Below are 22,191 nucleotides of genomic sequence, written 5' to 3'. Positions count from 1 at the left end.
TATATATAAATTATCAAACATACTTCATAGAAAAGAGGAAAGGGAATAAAAATTAACAACTCAATTACAACTCTGAATTCAATCTAAAATATGTAGGTAATAAACTATAGTTTCCAACACAATAAATTTTCATTAACCAATCCTTGAATGCTATAGATTATACCAAAAGTTCCACTTTAGAAACTTTAGAAGATTACAATAACAATATAGCTATTTTCTGTTAATTATTGATTAGAGCAAATAACAAAATGAATTAAGTGTTGAGTAAAAGTATAAATCAAATAGAAAGATGAAATATGAAGAACAAAAAAAAAAAAAAAAAAATATATATATATATATATATATGTAGGGACACGATTTGCGTTGGACCACGGTAGGGTTGGGTTCGCACGTAAATGGACCCGTGCAATATCATTTGTAGAGAGTGGGATCGAAAGGCTAAGTCATATTTACTCGGCTGTGGTTTTGTTAAGTTCTTCATGCATGATCTAGAGGTGTTCACCCCTTTTTCTGGTTCTTTTCTTTTTGGAAGCCCCTCTTTTAGGTTGCAAATTTTCCTTTTATATTAGCATGCATTCAATTTCCTTCGTCCACGTGTAGGGTCGAACTTTCCTAGCCTGACACTTGTCCCATCAGTTTAAGACCTGAGTTGTTGGGAGTGGTTGAGTAGGCTAAAGAGACACGACTCTGTGAGAGGCAAAGCTCCGTTTAGGGCAGGTAATTTGGGCAGCCTTTCCTAGATATTTTAGATTTCTTACAAGATTATCTCTATGCCGCTTTTACCCCTTTCCTTAGTGTAGCTCTGGGCTAGCCGAGGGCTGTACCCTCCTCGGCGGTTTCTATGGCCCATTGGTGCTTTGCGTTTATTGGGCTGGGACTACTATCCTCTTCGGCCTGGGCCTTAAGTATTCCTGTGAATAGGTGGATCTGGCCCATCTGTTGTCGGGCCCCACAATAGCCCCTCAAAACCCTGCTATCCAACTCCTCGGTTGGAAAGGTGGGTTTTGATGATACCGAGACTCTATTGCGGCTCATTAAGTTCGGCCCTTAATCATCGTCTGCGACTTTTCACCTCCCCAAGGAATGCGCCGGTCTACGAGGTATTTCCCTTGACTTACGCGTGATGCGTTTATTCCGTTTGGTTAGCCGTAGTGCGCTTTTAATGTCTTCCTTTTACGAGGCCTCTTAAATCTAGCGGTTATGGATAGCTGGGAGAAACGAAACGGTTTTGCATTTACTAGCAGATTTCTTAGAGAATCGGAGCGTGTCACGTACCCTCGTCTTTTTCCCTATATAAAGAGAGAAGATAAGAAGGTGATTCTCTCATATGCGAATCCCTTAGACCCTTCTCTGAATCCACTTCTTCCCTCTGGTTATTCCTCAGCCGATAACACGTCCCCCATAGTGATCAACCATAAATGAATCCCTCCTTTCCCAGAAACACCATGCCTTAACGAAACTGGAGATGGCTCGGTCGGGGCAAGGGTGGTGGAGACTCAAGGTTTGTCTCCCCACTCTTTTAGCCAAAATCCGAAGCAGGGGCTCGTCACATCCTATTTCCGGTGTGGCCGAGTCAAAAACCTCCCTTGTCATCTCCATCTGCTCTCTCATGAGCGTACCTAATAGGGCTCCCCTTTTCCCTCTTTTGCTCCTTTTACTTTCTTTTCATTGCTTCCTTCTTCTTCTCCTCCTTCCCGCTCATGTCTTCCATCTTCTTTTTCCCTTACTTTTTTTAGCAACAAGAGCTTGCTGGAGTGCTTCCATGTGTTCCAATTCTTCTTCCTTGTCCTTCATTATTTTTGTATAAGGATCTTCTCCGGATGTGAACAGTACTGAGGCATAGATTTCAGAAAGAATTTGAAGGCGAATTCAGAAGACGCCTGGTGGTTTACTCATTTATGTTACGGTTGTTGTTACTGTTTTAGCAGTTTATTTTTTGTATAGGCTTGTTTAAGCCCTTCCTTGTAGGTTGTAACAATTTTTCATATTAATAAAAGTGATTGTTATTCTATTTCGTATGTCTTGTTTATATACTCTTAACAAATGTGAATGCGCTGCTCGGCATAATAGTATAGCATTTCAATTAGTAATAAATAAGGACAAAGTAATCGTTGGTAAAAAGATGCCGCAATGACTTTAACAAAATAATTATTCAACGTAGCAATCCGACCAGTGTAGAAGGAGACTTATCTTAAAATTAGCCGGGATGGATATTAAATGCTCCGATTAGATGTAAGAAGTAGATATCCGAGGACGTGTTACCCACCGGATGAATGGCCTCTTTAAGTTGACGATCATTAGGTTGTTCTGCCATTTCGATGATACGCGAGCCTTAACCTTTTCCAATATTTAAGCCGAGAAGTTTCTTCATTTGGGGCAGTTGATTTCCCGGGCAGCCTGAGTCCGAGGACTTTGCAAAACCTGGGTTTTGTTCAGGACTTATGCGTTTTATCTTATGTACTTGATTTTTCCTTTTAGTTTGAACTCGAGGACCATGCAAGCCTTAGGTTTTGTCCGAGACCAATGTCAGCATTAGTACTTGGTTTTCCCTTTTAGCTTGAGTCCGAGGACCATGCAAGCCTTAGGTTCTGTCCGAGACCAATGTCAGCATTAGTACTTGGCTTTCCCTTTTAGCTTGAGTCCGAGGACCATGCAAGCCTTAGGTTCTGTCCGAGACTTGTATTCTTCTTTTTAAGTAGTTGGTTTCCCCAGAGGCTTGGGTCCGAGGACCATGCAAGGCCTTGGTTCTGTCCAAAACTTGTACGATTCTTTTTAAGTAGTTGGTTTCCCCAGAGGCTTGGGTCCGAGGACCATGCAAGGCCTTGGTTCTGTCCAAAACTTGTATTCTTCTTTTTAAGTAGTTGGTTTCCCCAGAGGCTTGGGTCCGAGGACCATGCAAGGCCTTGGTTCTGTCCAAAACTTGTATGATTCTTTTTAAGTAGTTGGTTTCCCCAGAGGCTTGGGTCCGAGGACCATGCAAGGCCTTGGTTCTGTCCAAAACTTGTACGATTCTTTTTAAGTAGTTGGTTTCCCCAGAGGCTTGGGTCCGAGGACCATGCAAGGCCTTGGTTCTGTCCAAAACTTGTACGATTCTTTTTAAGTAGTTGGTTTCCCCAGAGGCTTGGGTCCGAGGACCATGCAAGGCCTTGGTTCTGTCCAAAACTTGTATTCTTCTTTTTAAGTAGTTGGTTTCCCCAGAGGCTTGGGTCCGAGGACCATGCAAGGCCTTGGTTCTGTCCAAAACTTGTACGATTCTTTTTAAGTAGTTGGTTTCCCCAGAGGCTTGGGTCCGAGGACCATGCAAGGCCTTGGTTCTGTCCAAAACTTGTATTCTCCTTTTTATTTGCTTGTTTTCTGAAGGCTTAGCTCCTCGAACAAGGTGGGGGGAGCTGGCCTGGTGTTTGAAGCCCCTAGGCTTGTCTATGTCGTCAACAACGTGGAACGTAGCCCCTAGTAAGAGCTTATGTTGGAACATCAGCAATATGTCGCCGGTGATATAGGCACCTTCATAGCCCCTTGTTTGACAGAAGCTCAACTTCACCACCGCTCGAGCTAACATGCAAGCCTTCCCACAGACGGCGCCAATTGTAGGGACACGATTTGCGTTGGACCACGGTAGGGTTGGGTTCGCACGTAAATGGACCCGTGCAATATCATTTGTAGAGAGTGGGATCGAAAGGCTAAGTCATATTTACTCGGCTGTGGTTTTGTTAAGTTCTTCATGCATGATCTAGAGGTGTTCACCCCTTTTTCTGGTTCTTTTCTTTTTGGAAGCCCCTCTTTTAGGTTGCAAATTTTCCTTTTATATTAGCATGCATTCAATTTCCTTCGTCCACGTGTAGGGTCGAACTTTCCTAGCCTGACACTTGTCCCATCAGTTTAAGACCTGAGTTGTTGGGAGTGGTTGAGTAGGCTAAAGAGACACGACTCTGTGAGAGGCAAAGCTCCGTTTAGGGCAGGTAATTTGGGCAGCCTTTCCTAGATATTTTAGATTTCTTACAAGATTATCTTTATGCCGCTTTTACCCCTTTCCTTAGTGTAGCTCTGGGCTAGCCGAGGGCTGTACCCTCCTCGGCGGTTTCTATGGCCCATTGGTGCTTTGCGTTTATTGGGCTGGGACTACTATCCTCTTCGGCCTGGGCCTTAAGTATTCCTGTGAATAGGTGGATCTGGCCCATCTGTTGTCGGGCCCCACAATATATATATCTTATATCATATTGTGAGTCTGAATAAAAAATTATATATAAAATAATATGTAATCATTATTTGGGAGATTGCTTGAACCTGTAAAAAAGAAATAAGAAAATTGAAATCATCTACTAATCAAAATTTAACGCATTTAAAACCTATTATAGATCAGTCTAGAGTACATCAATCTAAACATCAAGATTCAAAACACTGGCATTAATCTCAAAATAATATCAACCATTCTTAACCAATAAAAGAAATCAATCAATCTTGGTCAAAAAATTGTAAAATCTATATCTATGAAAAGTGAAAACAGACGTTAAAAATTTAGAGAGAGAGAGAGAGAGAGAGAGAGAGAGAGAGAGAGAGAGATTTTATTGAACTTGAGCAGAAACTAATCAAACTATGGAGAAGAACAATGAAATATTGAAGAAAAGAAAAAGTTAGTTAAATTATTTTGTTTTAGGGATTTATTTCATTTGTTTTCAAGATTTTGTTGGTTATTTAATTATAGGGTTCACGCTACATGATTTACTTGGACAAACTAGCCCATGTGACAGACTGAGAAAATAAATTGCAAATCACAATCTTAAAGTTTTGAATCATTTTGATTTATTCCATTAATTAGAGGTTTGTTTTGATTTGTACGTACTCTCCATTACAAAATAAATTAATTAATTAATTAAAATAAATTAAAAAAAACCCTAGCTGGCCGCTTGGATGAAGCCACATTAAGGCCCATGGGAGCTTTGGCGCCTAAATTGCATAATATTTTTAAAAATATATTAGGGCTTAATTCGAATTAGGCCCAAGGATAATAAGACTTGGCCCCCTCCTCAGATCAAACCAAACATCACAAATCAACCAAAACACCAAATTTCAGCCAATATTTTATCTCATAAACATCCACACAAAAAAAAAAAAAAAAAAAAAAAAAAAAAAAAAAAAAATTCCAAATTCCACGTAGCAACCCATATTTGCTGATACTAAATAAATGCTTATTTAGATTTCCATGATTTTATTTTGTTTATATTTTGCCCCCTCAGAATTGCTGTGGGGCCCGACAACAGATGGGCCAGATCCACCTATTCACAGGAATACTTAAGGCCCAGGCCGAAGAGGATAGTAGTCCCAGCCCAATAAACGCAAAGCACCAATGGGCCATAGAAACCGCCGAGGAGGGTACAGCCCTCGGCTAGCCCAGAGCTACACTAAGGAAAGGGGTAAAAGCGGCATAGAGATAATCTTGTAAGAAATCTAAAATATCTAGGAAAGGCTGCCCAAATTACCTGCCCTAAACGGAGCTTTGCCTCTCACAGAGTCGTGTCTCTTTAGCCTACTCAACCACTCCCAACAACTCAGGTCTTAAACTGATGGGACAAGTGTCAGGCTAGGAAAGTTCGACCCTACACGTGGACGAAGGAAATTGAATGCATGCTAATATAAAAGGAAAATTTGCAACCTAAAAGAGGGGCTTCCAAAAAGAAAAGAACCAGAAAAAGGGGTGAACACCTCTAGATCATGCATGAAGAACTTAACAAAACCACAGCCGAGTAAATATGACTTAGCCTTTCGATCCCACTCTCTACAAATGATATTGCACGGGTCCATTTACGTGCGAACCCAACCCTACCGTGGTCCAACGCAAATCGTGTCCCTACAATTGCTATTAAGTGACACCTCAACTAAATTTTTTTTTTTTTTTTTTTTTTGAGACCAAACAAAGTTTCAGACTCAATTAAAACGTTATTTTTTTTTTTTTAATAAAATTTTAATCACCATTTTGATGAATAGTTCAATGAAAATTCGAATATTTCTTATTTGTACGTAAATCTGCCATATATGAATAGGATCGATAGAGTATGTCGGTTTCTGAAAAAAAAAAAAAAAAAAAAAAAAAAAACGTTGGTTAGAACGTAAATACAGTAACTTTTTTTTAGACGACCCGTTTGTTGTTACAAAAATTAATTGCCTTTCAAGTCAGGAATCTATTTCTATTGCGAGTCGGTGAACATATTATAGTTCGAGTGGGATTAGGACTCGCTACTATATATATATTAAGAGAAGCAAAACCATAAATTTACCAACATATTATTGATTCACAAAGTATTTGATAGTAAAGCTTCTAAATATTCAACGTCAAGTTTTTGTTCTAGTTAGTGTTCTTTCAATATGGAGGGTGAGCAAGAACAATATGAATCACAAAACTCTCTCAATATGGAGACTGAGCAAGAACCACACGAACCACAAAACAATCAAAGAGCCAGAGAAATATCATACAAGAAGAGAAACCCAACTGTGATGAGAAAAGCCAATGAACTTTCTCAATTGTGCAACATCTCAGTTTGTGTGATTTCTTATGGGCCTGATGGGAATGTCAACACGTGGCCTGAAAGTCGAGAAGATGTGGTAGAAATACTCAACAATTACAAAAACCACAGTGGAATACATAAAAAATGGCCTTTCAGTATCAGGGAAAACAATAATATTAATAAAGAAGGAGAAGGAGAAGAAGATGTTGATGAAGAATCCGAAGAACATGAGGAAAGGAACAAGGTAGAAGAATTTGGTAATGAATTGAAAAAGTGGAAGAATTGGCTTCGCGAAGAAAATGAAGAGGCCTCACTGAAGAGAGGTTTTAATATGTTGAAATCTAACCTTTGTGCTATGAAAAACAGGTTGAAATTACTTCAGAATAGGAAGAGGAAGCGAAGCAATGATCATAATAATAACAATACTACGGACACACCCAATGATGACAGTAATAGTTTTGAGGTGGGAAGTGGTAGTAGTTGTACAAGTACAACTAGAGCTAGAATTGTTCATGATTTTGATTTGAATGAAGAGATTTGTGTTGATAATAGTGGTGATAACGATGAGCATCAGAATGTTGGTTCAATGGACGTGAGTACACCTCTAGAAGTTGAGCCCATCTCGATGTGGCCAATGATCACGCCATAGTCTAAGAAGGGTTTTTTTTTTTTTTTTTTTTTTTTTTTAAATGTTGGAAATACGCCGAACAATGTAATTACGTTGCTATTGAACTTTGTGATTCAATTCTAATTTAGCTGAATATTTTTTATCTTTTATTTGGTTCAGAAATTGAATTTAATTTCAAGCAATTCGTTGTTATTTTTATCTTGTTTCAATGTTTTTCATATCAGTTTGATTTCTGACTTTATTTTAATCTTTGTTATTAATTTCCTTTTACGATTGGGAATCCCCCCAGTTTGTGAGCAATAGTCTTTTGTGGTAACCGGTAATGATAATAGTTTGTCCAAGCTACAGTACAATGTAAATTATTCCCATTGAACTTTTTTATTTTTATTTTAATAAAATCCGTTGAACTTTCCCTTAGAACATGACGATCATCGGCTTTGCACCACAGTTTAACTCAATCTCAGCCTTGCTCTTGTTTCCCTGTTATTGACCATCTTCTTCATGATCTGATGGTGTCACGGTCTTTTCATAGATTCTTTGTTCAGCGCGATTCAAAATGGATGAAGATCATTTCGCACTTGCAATAACATTTTCAATGGAAATCCGTACGAAACAAAGTATATATACATGATAATGTAGTGTTTACGAATAAATAAAATTTTCTATTGTGTTTTATCATTAAAAGATAAAACTATTTTGAGGTTCTGTCCTTGCATCAATTACAGTTGTGCATTTTGTCATGTGAATATATATATATATATATATATTGGTGGTAAAATGGATATATATTAAGAATTTAGTCTCACCAACATGAACTGTTACAAAACATAATCTATTACAAAAGAGACCAGACAAATCATGGAGCAAAAGGTGGGACAACTCCACAGGAAGAGAGTCTAAAACGCGAAAGTCTTTCTGGAAGGAGACTTCTTTCCTGGCCAGTGCATCAGCATAAGCATTGGCCTCCCGAGAGCCGTGCTAGATTTTCCAAGATGACAGTTGATATTTGCTCTTATATAATAATATAAGACATTCTGAATATGAGGTTTCAAATATTCCAAAGTTACAATTAAAATTGAACTCGATAACAAAAGATTTTGTTTGCTTTATATTTTTGGTCATTACAATGAAACTTCATAAAATAATTAAATAGTCAGATTAACCCCATGTACTATATATATTGAAAAGTTTGAATACTTTCTTCTAAAAAAGAGTGTCAACATGTGATTGGAGTAAATCACTTACACATAGATCCAATATTAGTATCTGATAAAAAGCAATCCAATCACACATTGTGGCAAGTGTGTGATTCTAAAATTACTGAAAAACAAAAAGGAAGCTTTAGTTTTAGTGCCTCTACAATTTACATGGATAGTGGTTTAGTTAGTCTTTTGCTGTTTCTAATTGGTTTCGACGTTCCATACAAAATACCAATTACCTTCAGATCAAGTAGGACTTCTTGTTATTCTTAATTGAAATAACAGGTTCGAATGCATGATATATCTATCATAGCATCTGGCCCAGCCAGGTATTTAGCCCATTGAATGTATTCATCACAAGCAAGTTCTCACATCCAAACAAAGTTTGCTTGGTAGTTGGTAGTACTACTACTACTGGTAAGCATACTACCATTGCACTAGTTTTTATTTTAGAATTGCTTCGTCTGATTTTGAATCAGTTCTATCTTTTGCCAAGCTCCAACCATATACTTGAACTAGAATACCCACCTCTATCTTAATATAAAGACTGATTCTTATGCAAGCAATTGGCTATCATATATCAACTTTTTGTGTTAAAGTGTTTTATCGTTCCACGTGTAGAGGCATGAATATCTATAGCCCTATTTTTCTTTTTCTTTTTTTGGAATTTAACTTTGTTAAAGAAAAGTGGAATTTGTACCGAGTACTTATATACCCCATCTCTTTTTCTTTTGTTAGGGACATAACCCTATCTCTATGGTTTGATACAAAGCCTAACCTATTAAAACTAAGCTGCAAAGCTATCTCTGATGCTTCACCACTGCAGTCTCTTTATTACCATGAAATCTGTCATAGTTGCGAAGAAATGATGATGCAGTTGCAGGTAAATTCCTGGCCAACAAGTCCATTGATTCTTTTATACTGTTGAAGAGAACCTTTGCAAATCCATCAATTTCTGATTCATATTGCTCATAAACAAAGAACGCAGTGAACGCATAAACCAGTGCTGCATTTTATATAAAACAAGATCAAAATAATGAATCTTCAAAACAAAAAAAAATAAAAACAAAAAATAATGCAGAATCATTAAAGCATATAAAAGCTCAGCGATGGTAACAGTTCTTACCTATGCCTATCACCACGCTCAAGGATTGTGATAGAAACTTCAGAAAATAGAGAGAAGCTGCTACCTATATTGAATGAAAGGAAATTATACAAGGAATTTAGACTCCTCAAAATAACTAGTGTTGAACAAAAGCATTCGCCCTTCAAATTAGGGAATTCCTTATAAAACAATTTGTGTAAACATCTTAAGACGTTTTCAGGCTTCTGTGTGTCATCAACCAACAAAATTATCCCAATCATGTCAATTATGATCATTAAAAAGGGCTATATGAACTCATACGCGTATCATCAAGTGTGCTGAAATAAAGGTTAGATTATATTGCATCATGTTGATGCAAACCATATGTCTGTAAGAAGGAAGTTTAAATCCTAAATCAAACATTATACCAGCTCCCCCCACCACCACTAACAAAAGAGGGAGATATAGAACCAAAAAGAAGAAGAAGAAGAAAGCCTATAGTTTTTTTTTTTTTTTTTTGGTGGGTAGGGAAAGCCTATAGTTAAAACTGGATAGAGTTCATATAATAGAATGATATGCACCAGATCATAGCTGGTGTGTCATTTCTCAATTAGTGGAGACTTGGTTTGTGCGATAGAAACTTGATAGAGTAGGTAATACATCATTATCACAACAAATAAAATTACACGGTATCATTGACTGACCAGCTATGATACATTTAAGATAAATGGAAGGGAGAAATATAGTGTTCCTACACTTGGCTTTGATTGGATTTGCAATTGTCTGGAATTTTATTTTTTATAGGCCTCAGGATAGGAAGGGGGTGTTATTGCAGCTTAGGGGAAAAGGGGATAAAGATGTAAAATGTCGAGACACTTTCAGCTCCACATGTGAGATCAAAAACAGAAAAAGGTTCCATTTTATAGAGTCATCCATGTATCATACCTTTAAGAAATTACTCCAATCCTCTCCATGGGCCAGTGCTTGTAAATGTCGAACCCCCTTGTTCCACAGACATGCTAGGGTTGTAATTGAATCTTTCACTACAGTTTCTGAGATCTCAAAACAAGAGGAAGACATTCTCTGAAAAGTGAAACCAGCACTGTTGCAAAGGCATCATAATCAATGGAATAGATTTCAGTTACCAAGGAAATGCATTCAGGATACTAGTCTTGTAAAAATCTTATACAAATCAAATTAAAAGCCTATGCACATACTTGTAATAATTAATAATTCAAAGAAATTTGACTGAATGAATGACCATAATGTGAAATAATAGGCAATTTTAAACCCCTCCCCCCCCCCCCCCCAAAATAAAAAAAAATAAAAAATAAATAAAAAGTTGCACACTTAAAAGGGGGAAGACTGTGATATTGATCATGAGGGTCTGGCCATGCAGAAGATTGAACATAACCAAATTAGGGGAAAAAAGAGAGAACAAAAACAGACTATAAAGTCACATTCCTTTTTTTTTGTGTGTTGTTGGGGGGGGGGGGGGGGGGGGGAGATGGTTGTTGTGGAGGGGGCTCAAAAAAAAAAAACAAAAAAGAGGTAATGGAAACTTTTGCAATTTAAGAAAAAAAGGTACAGAATCCAGTAAAAACAAAGAATTATCCAATTGAGCTTTCAGGGGCATCGATGCTTACATCTTTGATGATATAATGCCAAATCCAAAAAGGATAACACTAATCAGCAGCAGAATCGTGGCCGTAGATGAGATGAAAGTTCTCCCAGAAAGAAAAAACCAGTGAAACAACAGAAAAAGAGCAAGGAAATATGTAAATGTTTTCTTCTCGTCTCTCCACAGCAAAATGTCTGCAACTGCAGTAACATAGTTCATGGTCATACTTTTGTGACAACTACTTTTTTTTTTTTGTTTTTGATAAATGACAACTACATAATCAACGCTTTATGATGTTTGGACACAAGTTTCATGCATGCACCATTAGAATATGTTTCAATTGTGTTCATTTTCTTTGTCTAGTTGTGTAGTTAGACACATGAAGTGGTTATATAGACCTCAATTTGAAATAAAACTTGGACCATGTGGCAGCAAGTTACAACATCACAGAGAAAGATGTCCTGGTCATCAGTGTCTAAGTTAAGAAATGGAACACATTACAGATATCCTTCCTATGGTACTGTTTCAGAACAAAAAAACATGAACCAATCAGTGATGGGCTTCTGCCAATCCTGGTCACATTCATTAAGCTTATGCATAGCCCAAGATTTGCAGGCTAAGATTAACCCAGCCTATGTGAAAACTGAAAAGCCACAGCCCCACAAGAATTACAAGCTTAAAATTGATCAATCTGGCTCAAAATATTAAAGCTTCCATCAGAGAAAAAATCTTCACAATTTAAATCTGTAGACGTGAATTCAGCAATACCATATTTACGTGATCAATTGTAGAGTACAATATAAAGTATGAAACAATGAAATGAGGTTCAAACCTTCCCCACTGCCTAGCAGCTTTTCCACTTTTGATTGTTCATTGCAGTCAATGTATTTCTCATGGCACGACTCTTTGGTTAAATGGGACAATGATTCAATGGTTAATGTGACACCTTCCTGTACAGCAATTAGCAGACACAAAAGCAAACTTCAGATCTTAAAATTTCTGCAGTGTGTGTTTTAATATATTGACAAGTTACAGGCTGGACGGTCTTAAACCCACGACTCACCCTCCACCTTGTTCTTATGGGAGGAAGAAGGCACCATTTGAGCCAAAACTCATTGAAAACTTCACAAGGTAAAATTAAGCTATTTAATAACGAAAAGACACATTTTTGGCTGTAAGAAAAGTTGTGAAGAAATAAATCAGACTTCAAATTAGAATATGTGAAATGCTGGAATCAATCAAGTTCTGCATAGATCCAACATAACATGTTCCTTGCCAAGGAAATATTCAAATTATTAAAGAATTCTCTTCTTTCATCACTATATTTATAATAAAAAATAAAAATTGAGAGGTAGGGACAGAGATGATAACTAGAATTGAAAAACAAGAATTGCAACTTGATAATTAATAAGAATAGTTTCTAGCTACCAAACAAAGCAAAACATCTAACAAAGAATATTGTCTAGCTTCGACAGCTGATAACAATTTGGGCCTTCAGATTTTCCAAGGAAATAAATTAACTTGGTAGATCTCATGAAGTTAGAGTCATGAAAATCTATAGGCTAATTGGAAGCCCAATAATATTATACAAATCAAAATATCTAAATAAGAATATTGTCTAGCTTCTACAGCTGATAACAATTTGGGCCTTCAAATTTTCCAAGGAGATAAAACTAACTCGGTAGATCTTCTGAAGTTAGAGTCATGAAAATCTATTGGCTAATTGGAAGCTCAATAATATTATATACAAAGGAAAGACATATTAGGGGAAGACTATAGATGATACAAATTAATAAATGCATAGGGAAAGACAAGAAAAAAATGAAATTTAAAAAATAAACTTACTTCCAGTGAGACTACCGGTGAGTATCCAATATGTTTTTGAGCCGCAGTGCAGTTGAAAGTTCTAGAACGTGAGGCTAATTGAACATAATGAGCTGACACAGAATGGTTGTAATTTCTGAAGCCCAATTTTTCATGCATCCATTTAACAAGCAAGAGAATATACCAAGCCATCCTAGCAGGAACTTTTATAGATGGTCTGAAATCAAAGAAAACAGCCACTCAGCTTTGAAGAACAGCATAAAAAGATTCTACACAAGCATCAAAAGAATGAAAACTAAGAATTTATCCAACGGTACGAAAGGTTAAGAAATATAAAAAACTAGCACAAGAGGAGATTCAATATAAATGTTCTTCAGCCAAACATAAAATAACTCATGTACTTAGCCCTTTCAAGCTGTCAAAATGCCTTGATGTTACAATTAATTTCTCAAAATAAGTGGGAAAAGTCATTTTAAAGCTTTCTCATTTCAGGTAAGATAGAAAATATCCATACCGTGAAAAATAAAATCCAATAACACATGGCATTGAATATGAGAGCAAGGCAAGCTAGTGCAAAATTCTTCTTATCCAGTAGAACAATAAGGAAATAACTTATTTTCCAATCCTTCAAACTTTTTTTTTCCCTTGGCAGCCAAGGGAGGTGAGGGGGTTGAGGTAAACTCATGCATAGCTGAACTTACCCTCACCTGACTGCAATCTATGGAACTGATGACCAAGAAAACTACACCAAAATAAATTCCATATTGTCAGATAAGATTCATGTGTGAGTGCGACCCCGTTTGATCAAGCCTGGAATCTTCAACAACTGGCATTGAATGCCTTTTGAGCGCTCATGAAGATTTATCTTTGTTTATTTTCTGTGTTGAAATATAATTTTTGGGTGTAAAAGAAGGTAGTCAAGGTGCCACAAAGAAATTATTATGTCAACGGGATAAATTTGTGCTATAAAGTTACCTGCCACGTTCTAGCAAATGTTTTCCCGTCTTCAAACTGTGCAAGATCCCTTCTCTAGCATAAGCCCATTAAGGATTGTGACCCAACAGGCCCATGCCCAGCAACAGTCCAATCAATAACCCAGGTCAATAAGTAATGCTTTGTTGAAGCTTATTAGTCTAGTGCCCACGTCATCTGGTGGTCACCAAGACCCATGGATATTCACCAATTTGTTAGATGAGATGGATCAATTTCTTGAACAACTAGAATTACTAGAGGACAAAAAAAATAAGTTTTAAAGATGAAACTCAAAGGTAGAGGCAAAGAATATTGGTACAATATGGAGAACGTCCTCCTTAGAAGGAATAAGCCTGCCATAACTGACTGTAAAGAACAACAAAGCCTTAGTGCCAAAGTTTTAGGGTTGGCTATGGATCCTCAATGAACAAATTAGCTAGGGTAGGGCACATGTATTCTTTTCCTCCATTACATTCTATCTAAAGTCATACTCTTTGTTATTTTCTTAATTGACATGTCCTTTTGCAACTTCAACTAATGTTATTTTTGGTATTTCTCTACCATTTTTCGTTCTCTCAACTTGAATCAACTCACTTTTTCTTACTGGTGCATCAATCATTCTCCTTTGAATATGGCAAGCCATCTCAAGCAACTCTCCCTCATCTTTGCATCAATAGGGCCTACCCTTATCTTTAAGCAGATTTCCTTATTTCGAATCTTATCTTTTCTTGAATTTCCATCCATCTTAACATTCTCATTTTAGCTACTCTCATTTTATGGGTATATTACTTCTTAACAGCCCAACATTTAGTACCATAGAGCATAGCTGGTCATATAGAAATCTTGTAAAATGTTGAAGACCAACTTTCATCCTATGCTCACACAACTCTTACTACGCTTCTCCACTTCATCCACCAAGTTCTTATCATATAATTCACATCCCCTTCAATCTCACCATCTTTATGAATTATAGATCCAAGATATCGAAAGGTCTCACTCTTTAGTATCTCTTGGTCATCAAATCTTACCCCCTTTGTCTCTATTTCTACTTTTACTAAATTTACATTCCATGTACTTCGTTTTAGTCCTACTTAATAGAAAGCGTTTCGATTCTATAATTTCTTACCAAATTTTTAACTTGGCATTAACTACACTTTTAGTTTCAATAGAGTGACTACATTTTATGCTAGCCGTCAACTTACTGCTCCTCCTTTTCCTAGGCTTGGGATTAACCATGAACAAAATATATGACATTGAGCATAGACACAATGGAGTTAACTGATTTGGATAATAATGAAAGAAAAGCTCAAGAGAGATATCTATCCCAATCCTATTGGGTGTTTGCATGGATTCTAGTTCTAGTCCCATTGTAAAATGGAACAAACGCTAGAAGATAAATTGCAAACCATCCAAGACCTGTCAACAAAGGTTGAGAAATCGAACACTAGGATTGACACACTTGATGTAGGATCCAAGTCTTCCATCCAAAATGTGTCCAACAGCAATGAATGCAAAGCTTACAACAGTGGAGACATTAACATTGAGCTACCAAAACCTAGCACTTAAAAGAGAAGTATAAGTGCCAACAAATGTTGATACCACACAATGAGAACAAACCGTATATTCTAGACAATTATAGCTGGAATACTTAAACTATGTGTGGTAGACTTAATATGAAATGCTGACACTTTAGGAATAATAATTATCACAGAGGAAGATTTCCCATTTCTTTTTTTCTTTTTTTTGATAAGTAATAAGATTTATTGATATCAAAAAGGAACACCCTAGTACACAGGGAGTGTACAAGGTTAAATACAGAAATTACAAGATCAAGAAAATCGAAGATAGAAGAGAATAATTGGTTTCGCAAGGCAAACAACCAATCCAAAAAAGTTCTAAAGAAAAATAACTTGAGGTCTGGAATGGATCTCTCATAATCTTCAAAACACCTATTGTTTCTTCCCCTCCAAAGACACCACATTAAACAATAGGGAACAATTATCAATATATGACCATTTTGATGATGACCAAACCGGCATTGACAGCAAGCAAGGAGCCCCCATGGTGTTGTTGAAATTAAGTTTGATTCAACTGCTACTGTTGAACCCTCCATGGTGCAAGAAGTGGAAAGCTTGATAAGAAAATGCTTTTTATGGATCAATTTAAGGCTATATCGTATCCACCCATTGATTTTATCATTTTATCATTTGAGACGAATTTAATGATATGACAAAACAAAAAGCTACCCTGTTCTTAGTGCTACCAAAGGAGTTTTAAGAGTTGGTGCAAGTATCAAGTACAAGAGTTCTTGTCCTTAAACACCTGAAAACTTGAGGGCAAGTTTTCTCTAATAAGGGAGAATGATGCAGGAAGTGTGAACACAATTTTATTTTGTTTAATTTTAGCATTCAATTGTATTTTACTGTTGGTCCAATGAATTTTTTCTAGTTCCTATTAGGTAATTAGTATTTTATTTAATTTCCTAGAGTCTAGGTTATCGTAATTAAATAATTGGGCTTTGAGCCTTTGACCCAAGTCAATTAGGTTTATGGTTTAGTCCCAATAGTCTATAGCAGGCTATTGTACTCCTATGAAGACAAGTTTATGATGAATTGTATTTCAGTTGGAATTTTCCAATTGCCTAGTATTGACTTCAACAAACTTTGGGTATTGATTCCTAAATTTTCTATCCTACTTGGTGCGGATTCCTAGATTTATGTTTTTTTTTTTTTTTTTTTTTTTTTTTTTATAAGTAATAAGTTTATTGATACAAAAAAGGAACACCCTAGTACACAAGGAGTGTACAAGGGGTTAAAACAATTCAAGAACAAAATTACAAGAATCTAGGAAATCAAGAAAAGAAAAAAAATGATTGGTTTCGCAAAGCAGCCAACCAATCCATTAAAGTTCCAAAGAAAAATAATTTCAGGTCTGGTATGGATCTCTCATTATCTTCAAAGCACCTACTATTTCTCTCCCTCCAAAGACACCACAATAAGCAATGGGGAACAATCAACCATATATACACATTTCGATTATTTTATCTTTCTTTTTTTTCCCAACAAATTTCTTTAGAGAATTTTGCGCAGCATCAGTTTTGGCATCAAGCTCGTTGTTCTACGTCAGCTTGGGTGTTTTCCATGCCAAATAAAAAATAGTCAGGAAAAGAAAAGATCACAAAGCCTAAGTAGAAATTTAGCATGTTTAAAAAAAAAAAATTTGTGTTCCCAGTGAGTTCAAGTTTGGAGAAAATTCTATCTTCTCCATCATCCTCACTCGCTTTGCAGATTACATCTCCCTCTCTTCTCTCTCATCCTTACTGGCTTTGCAGAGTATTGCATTACATAATAAACATATGGACTAGTAATCACCACCTATGAAACAATAAACTAAAACATTTTGCTCTAGAAACAAAACAAAACAAAACAAAAAATTTTGGGGATAAATACTCCTCTACTTCAACTACAAATGATATTAACTTACAACCACAACCAATGGAGAAACCAACACAATCTTGTTCCAAAATATATCGCACATGTATAGCATATGAAGGTAAATTATAAATATACAGCTACATAATATAGTGGACAATTTAAGTATATGAAGCATTTTTTCTTCAATAAATTAAATTACTTATTAAAAAAATTGTGGACAATTTGGATGTGGTAAAGAAAGTAGATGCCAAGTCTGGTCTAGATCTCACTTCATTCCAATTTCTGGTCACTTCCACAATTGCATCATTGTAGATGCTAATTGTAAATAGCTATTCTTGATAAAATAACTCCAAGAGGTGAAAGTTAAAGTAAGAAAATTAGATGCTTGCTTTACCTTGGATATCCCAAGTTTTCCAATATAAGAGATACAAATTCCCAGAACTTCATAGGCTCAAGATTGGTGATGAAAAATGCCTACAGATGGATTACAAGGGAATATTTCATTCTTCATGCATCTCACTAAAACAGGAGAAGGGGAAAGGGAAAAAAAAGGAACTCTACGCTCAAGAATATTCACAATTTAGGCGTACCTTTCCGGCCACAGAGGCCATTTGAAAATCTAAAGCTTCTTCAGCACATATATGAGCATGAGTAACATTCTCAGCATAAGTGAAGTCAGACATGTTTTCACCACTCCCTATAATAAACTGAAACGAGAAACCTGTTACTTCAGAAAAGACTAAATAAACATATTCTCTGTGCTAAAAAATACGAGTCATTGTTGAAAATGTAATCTCCAAACAAGGGGACAAAAAAACCAAAGCTACGATGAACACATGTGCATCATACCTAGATGTCATCTCCAATTTGGGTTGTAAACTAATAGAGATCCAAAGATAAATTCATAAATAAATAAAGCACAAAGGCTCTGAGCATAACAAAGAAACCTCTAAAACAAAGAGGGACAGAAAAGAGAAACAAATGGTACTGAGAGGTTTATTTTAAGTGGATATTCCAGTAGCATTCAAAATGCTGATGGTTTAATGAGTTTCCAAAATGATCAAAGTAATGAGCATGAAAGGCACTTAATATAATGGTTCACAAAAATTGTACCAAACCTTTGCCCAACCAGATTTTGCTAGATTAACAAAAAATGACACAAGCTGTGTATCTCCAGGTCCAAAGACGTTGCTAGGACGAAGTGCACATGTTAGGAGGCCATCAATGTCGTTGGCAAATAAGACCAGTGCTTCTGCTTGAGCCCTGAAGTCACTCGTACTGTCCATATACTGTAGAACACATCAACACATTTTTTTAAGGGGGGGAAAGAAAAAAGCTTAGCAAAAAAGGAGAGACTAAATATCTCCAATTAAACACATGGAGAAGAATCCCTCCAAGAAGAGCCATACTTTCCAAGGGTATCTTAAGGTTTCATCTCCATTATTTATATCATGTAAACCATCAAATACTACATCTGCAGAACTGTTGTATATTAGCCTTCTAACTTTGCACTCTCGGCAAGCATTAATGACATTTTTTGCACCTGAATGAAAAGCCATGATGCAAACAATCATCACTTCCTTAAAAATTTTAAGGGCAAAAAAAAGGCTTGCCAGAATAAATTTTTGAACTGAGATCAATGATCCATTACCTTGAACCATAATCAAGTAGCAATTGCATATATCATCTCTTTGTAAGTCACCAAAATCCATATAGAACACAACAGAGGAACCTTCAATTGCTGCAAAATTTGTATATTATATATATGCACTTAATTATCAAATTCAAAAGGGTCACCAAGGGTAACTGATAGCAACAGATTAAATAGGGCACCGGTGGTTATACACAATTAGGTTGTTCACACATATGCGTGTGGCTTACACAATTACAGAACTTACAAACAAATGACCCCCTTTGCTTTTAATAGAATTTTTATTAATCAAGAGAAAATTATAAACCAACATGAGAAAAAGAAAGAACTAAAAATTATGGGAACAGAAAACATATTTACTTCTTTCCCTTGCCTTCCTTGCATTTTCCAGGCAACCAAACAGGCATGGATAATATATAGTAGAAAACATAAAATTAGATCCAGAGGTCTCAAAACTTCGCAAAAATATACAAACATCCAGCTTAGCTGAGTGGACTTTCTCACATGTCCTCACATTAAAATTTTCCTGCATTCTTTCGCATTTTCTCGCAACAAAAAATGCACCCAAAAAAATAAAAAACTAGGTCTGAAAACTTGAATCTTTCCCTTTCTTTCTCGCATTTTCTCAGCAAACAAACAGGTAGTGATAATACACTAAAAGAAACCAAAATAAACTAAAATCTAGGTCTCAAAACTTCACAAAGCACTCGAAAATCCATCTCAACCAACCGGACTTTCTCACATGTCCTCACATTAAAATTTACCCTTTTTTTCTCGCATTTTCTCAGCAACCAACTAGCATCGATTATAAATATTTATGACAAAAGATAGAACCTTGACATCCAAACTTCGCAAAAACACTCAAATATACGGCCAGCTAAGCCCAGTGTGACTTCCTCACATTTTCTCACACTTGAATCTTTCCCTCTCTTTCTTGCATTTTCACAGCAAACAAACAGGTAAGGATAATATATAAAAAGAAGCTAAATTATAGGTCTCAAAACTTGGCAAAAATTTTGTCTTACTTTCTTGTATTTTCTCAGCAACCAAACAGATATAGATTAATAATAAAACCAAAGCCTCAACACTACGCAAAAACACAAGACAATCCGGCTAAGCCAAGTGTAACTTCCTCGCATTTGAATCTTTCCCTTTCTTTCTCACATTTTCTCAGCAAACAAACAGGAACGGCTAATATATCAAACGAAATTAAAAAAACACTCGAACGTCAAGCTCAACCGAGCCACTTTTCTCGCATTTTCTGAGTGTCCAAACGGATAAAAGCAAAACCAGCCAGAAAAAGCAAATAGTTAGTTACCTCGGACGATTTGAGAGAAATCGCGAAGGTCGACTTGGTGATAGGAAGCGCGAGCGGAGGAGATAGCTTGGGAGAGGAGCGAGTCGGACTCAGAAGAAGAGTCGAGTTGGAGAGATTGAGCGGAATCGGCGACTCGGACAATCCACTTGCCGAGTCGCAAGAGCCTGTGGACCAGCGATTTCCCTAGGAAGCCTCGTCCGCCAAGCACCACGCACGTCTTAGGGTTCACCTCCGTTAACCGCTCCTCCATTTCTCACAGATCAAGAAAATGCAAAAAGAAAAGAGAGAGAGAGAGAGAGAGAGACAGTTTCACAGAGAGAGAAAGAGAAAGTATGAGAGAGAGAGAGAGAGTGCACGCCAAAAATTTTGGATGAGCACGGGTGTGTGACTATATAAATAGGAAGTGCTTGGCGCCCAAAGTTGTAGTTTTTTTTTTTTTTTTTTTTAATAATAAAAAGTTGTTTTGTTTGTTAGAATTCAAAACAAGTTGTTTTGTTAGTTAATTAGATTTTAGTAGCATTGTTTATCCCTTGGTTAGTTGACCGGCCTGTATTGTTTATATATCTGCCTCAAATAAAATAAAATAAAAGAGCTAAATTTTATTTTATTGTGCACTGTAGAGGATTTTTAACTAATTGATTATAAAATTTGAGGTTTTAGCTAACTCAACGTAATAGTGAGATTTGTGAAAATTTAGGGCAATAAAGAATAGAGAATTGGGATTCTTCTATCTATTGTAAAAAGAAAAACAAATCCTAATATTGAGTAATGCAAGATTTGATAAATGACTTTCCACAATAGGCCAATGGAGTTTTTTTTTTTTTTTTTTTTAATTATAAAACTGTATATATTGACTCTAATTATTATTAATTTTAATCAAAATGATCATTTATCACTAGTTTAGTCCATCATTCGTGTGATTCACTTTTTGACTATGTAATAATCTGTAAACTTATCGATCAAAGCATCATTTCGATTAAAGGTCACTTTAGTAGTCTTACCCATTACATGAGCATGACATCTCATCCATTGCTTTAGTTTACAAGGAAGCAAGGTATTAATAAATTAAGCAGTGCATATATAGTTTTCAAGATTAAAGGTGATTTCTTGTGCATTGAGCAACCATTCCTCACAATTAAAAATAGGAAATACACTTTTTTTCTTGTCTCACAATCAGATATTACTAATTAATTACACATATGTATATACAATTTTCATTAGATTATAACTCAAGTAGTGTGAGTCCAAGCATGGATGGTGATGACAGTTCCTTGAAAAGGAAAAAGGGTCTTTCCATTGAGACTGGAAAATGTATAATAAAGCTACTGGGAAGGTAGTGTTTGGTAAACCCATCCATCAACTATAGTACTTAGTACTAAAAATAAAAGAAGTACCAACTTTCACAACCTAATACCCACTATTCATTTAGCAAAAAATAGAGAAAAACCCATTACTCATTCCAAGTGCCCCCTAGTTCAAGGCAAACTCATCATCTTTTTTTATAAGACACACAAAAGCTCCAATGTGGCACCATCTTCTAACGTTATAACCACCGACTTTCCTTGTCATTTTGTTGTAGTCAATATCAAGTATCAACAATGGAGAAGCCACCTTTGGAGCTAGTGACAAGGTTCTATAACATCCACTTCAAGTTGACATTATAATCCTCACAAAAAAGAATAATAAAGTTGACATAATAATTAGTGCAATGAAGCTAGGAACACAACAAAAATTCACAACGTTCACTCATGAATCCTCTACAATTTGCAATTTAAAATTTTTTTAATGACTCACATGTGAAGTGGTAGGTAATTTGGAAATATTGTAAAATCATTATAGACTTTTGCAGTTGTATCTCTAATCGGATATTACAAGCGACATCCATTCCAACCCCACATCATTGATTGATTAAAATTTTCTTCCTAATGGTGAAATGCTTTTTTGCCTCACGTTGATTGTT

The 22,191-nt window shown here is 36.1% G+C and overlaps 2 protein-coding genes across 2 annotated transcripts; one reads left to right on the top strand and one right to left on the bottom strand.

Annotated features, from left to right (window-relative positions):
* Positions 1–6,360: 6,360 nt before the first annotated feature.
* On the top strand, positions 6,361–7,149 carry LOC126703820 (agamous-like MADS-box protein AGL103). Its single transcript, XM_050402891.1, has one exon. It carries the CDS (start codon positions 6,361–6,363, stop codon positions 7,147–7,149), a length of 789 nt encoding a protein of 262 aa, XP_050258848.1.
* A 1,129-nt stretch (positions 7,150–8,278) lies between these two features.
* Positions 8,279–20,599, bottom strand: LOC126701555 (3beta-hydroxysteroid-dehydrogenase/decarboxylase). Its single transcript, XM_050399725.1, has 12 exons — positions 20,232–20,599; positions 18,914–19,003; positions 18,672–18,805; positions 18,381–18,551; positions 17,853–17,969; positions 17,657–17,736; positions 12,878–13,073; positions 11,865–11,982; positions 11,058–11,232; positions 10,357–10,513; positions 9,454–9,517; positions 8,279–9,333 (listed from the first exon to the last, which is right to left on the bottom strand). The coding sequence occupies exons 1-12, from the start codon at positions 20,479–20,481 to the stop codon at positions 9,128–9,130; spliced, it is 1,758 nt and encodes a 585-aa protein (XP_050255682.1). The 5' UTR covers positions 20,482–20,599; the 3' UTR covers positions 8,279–9,127.
* Between the last annotated feature and the right edge of the window lie 1,592 nt (positions 20,600–22,191).

This window comes from Quercus robur, chromosome 10, assembly GCF_932294415.1.
Source record: "Quercus robur chromosome 10, dhQueRobu3.1, whole genome shotgun sequence".
In the NCBI taxonomy this organism is placed as follows: Eukaryota; Viridiplantae; Streptophyta; class Magnoliopsida; order Fagales; family Fagaceae; genus Quercus; species Quercus robur.
Note: the sequence above shows the minus strand (reverse complement) of the source record. Positions and strands in the feature narration are given on the sequence as shown.

Bases quoted from the DNA above. Each gene is read 5' to 3' on its own strand.
- LOC126703820 (XM_050402891.1), top strand. From the start codon at position 6,361: ATGGAGGGTGAGCAAGAACAATATGAATCACAAAACTCTCTCAATATG.
- LOC126701555 (XM_050399725.1), bottom strand. From the start codon at position 20,481: ATGGAGGAGCGGTTAACGGAGGTGAACCCTAAGACGTGCGTGGTGCTT. The intron at 11,233-11,864 runs GTTTGAACCTCA...ATGTTACTGCAG, and splicing joins GCTGCTAGGCAGTGGGGAAG to TTGCAGACATTTTGCTGTGG. The intron at 10,514-11,057 runs GTAAGCATCGAT...CCTTTGCAACAG, and splicing joins GGCATTATATCATCAAAGAT to TGCTGGTTTCACTTTTCAGA.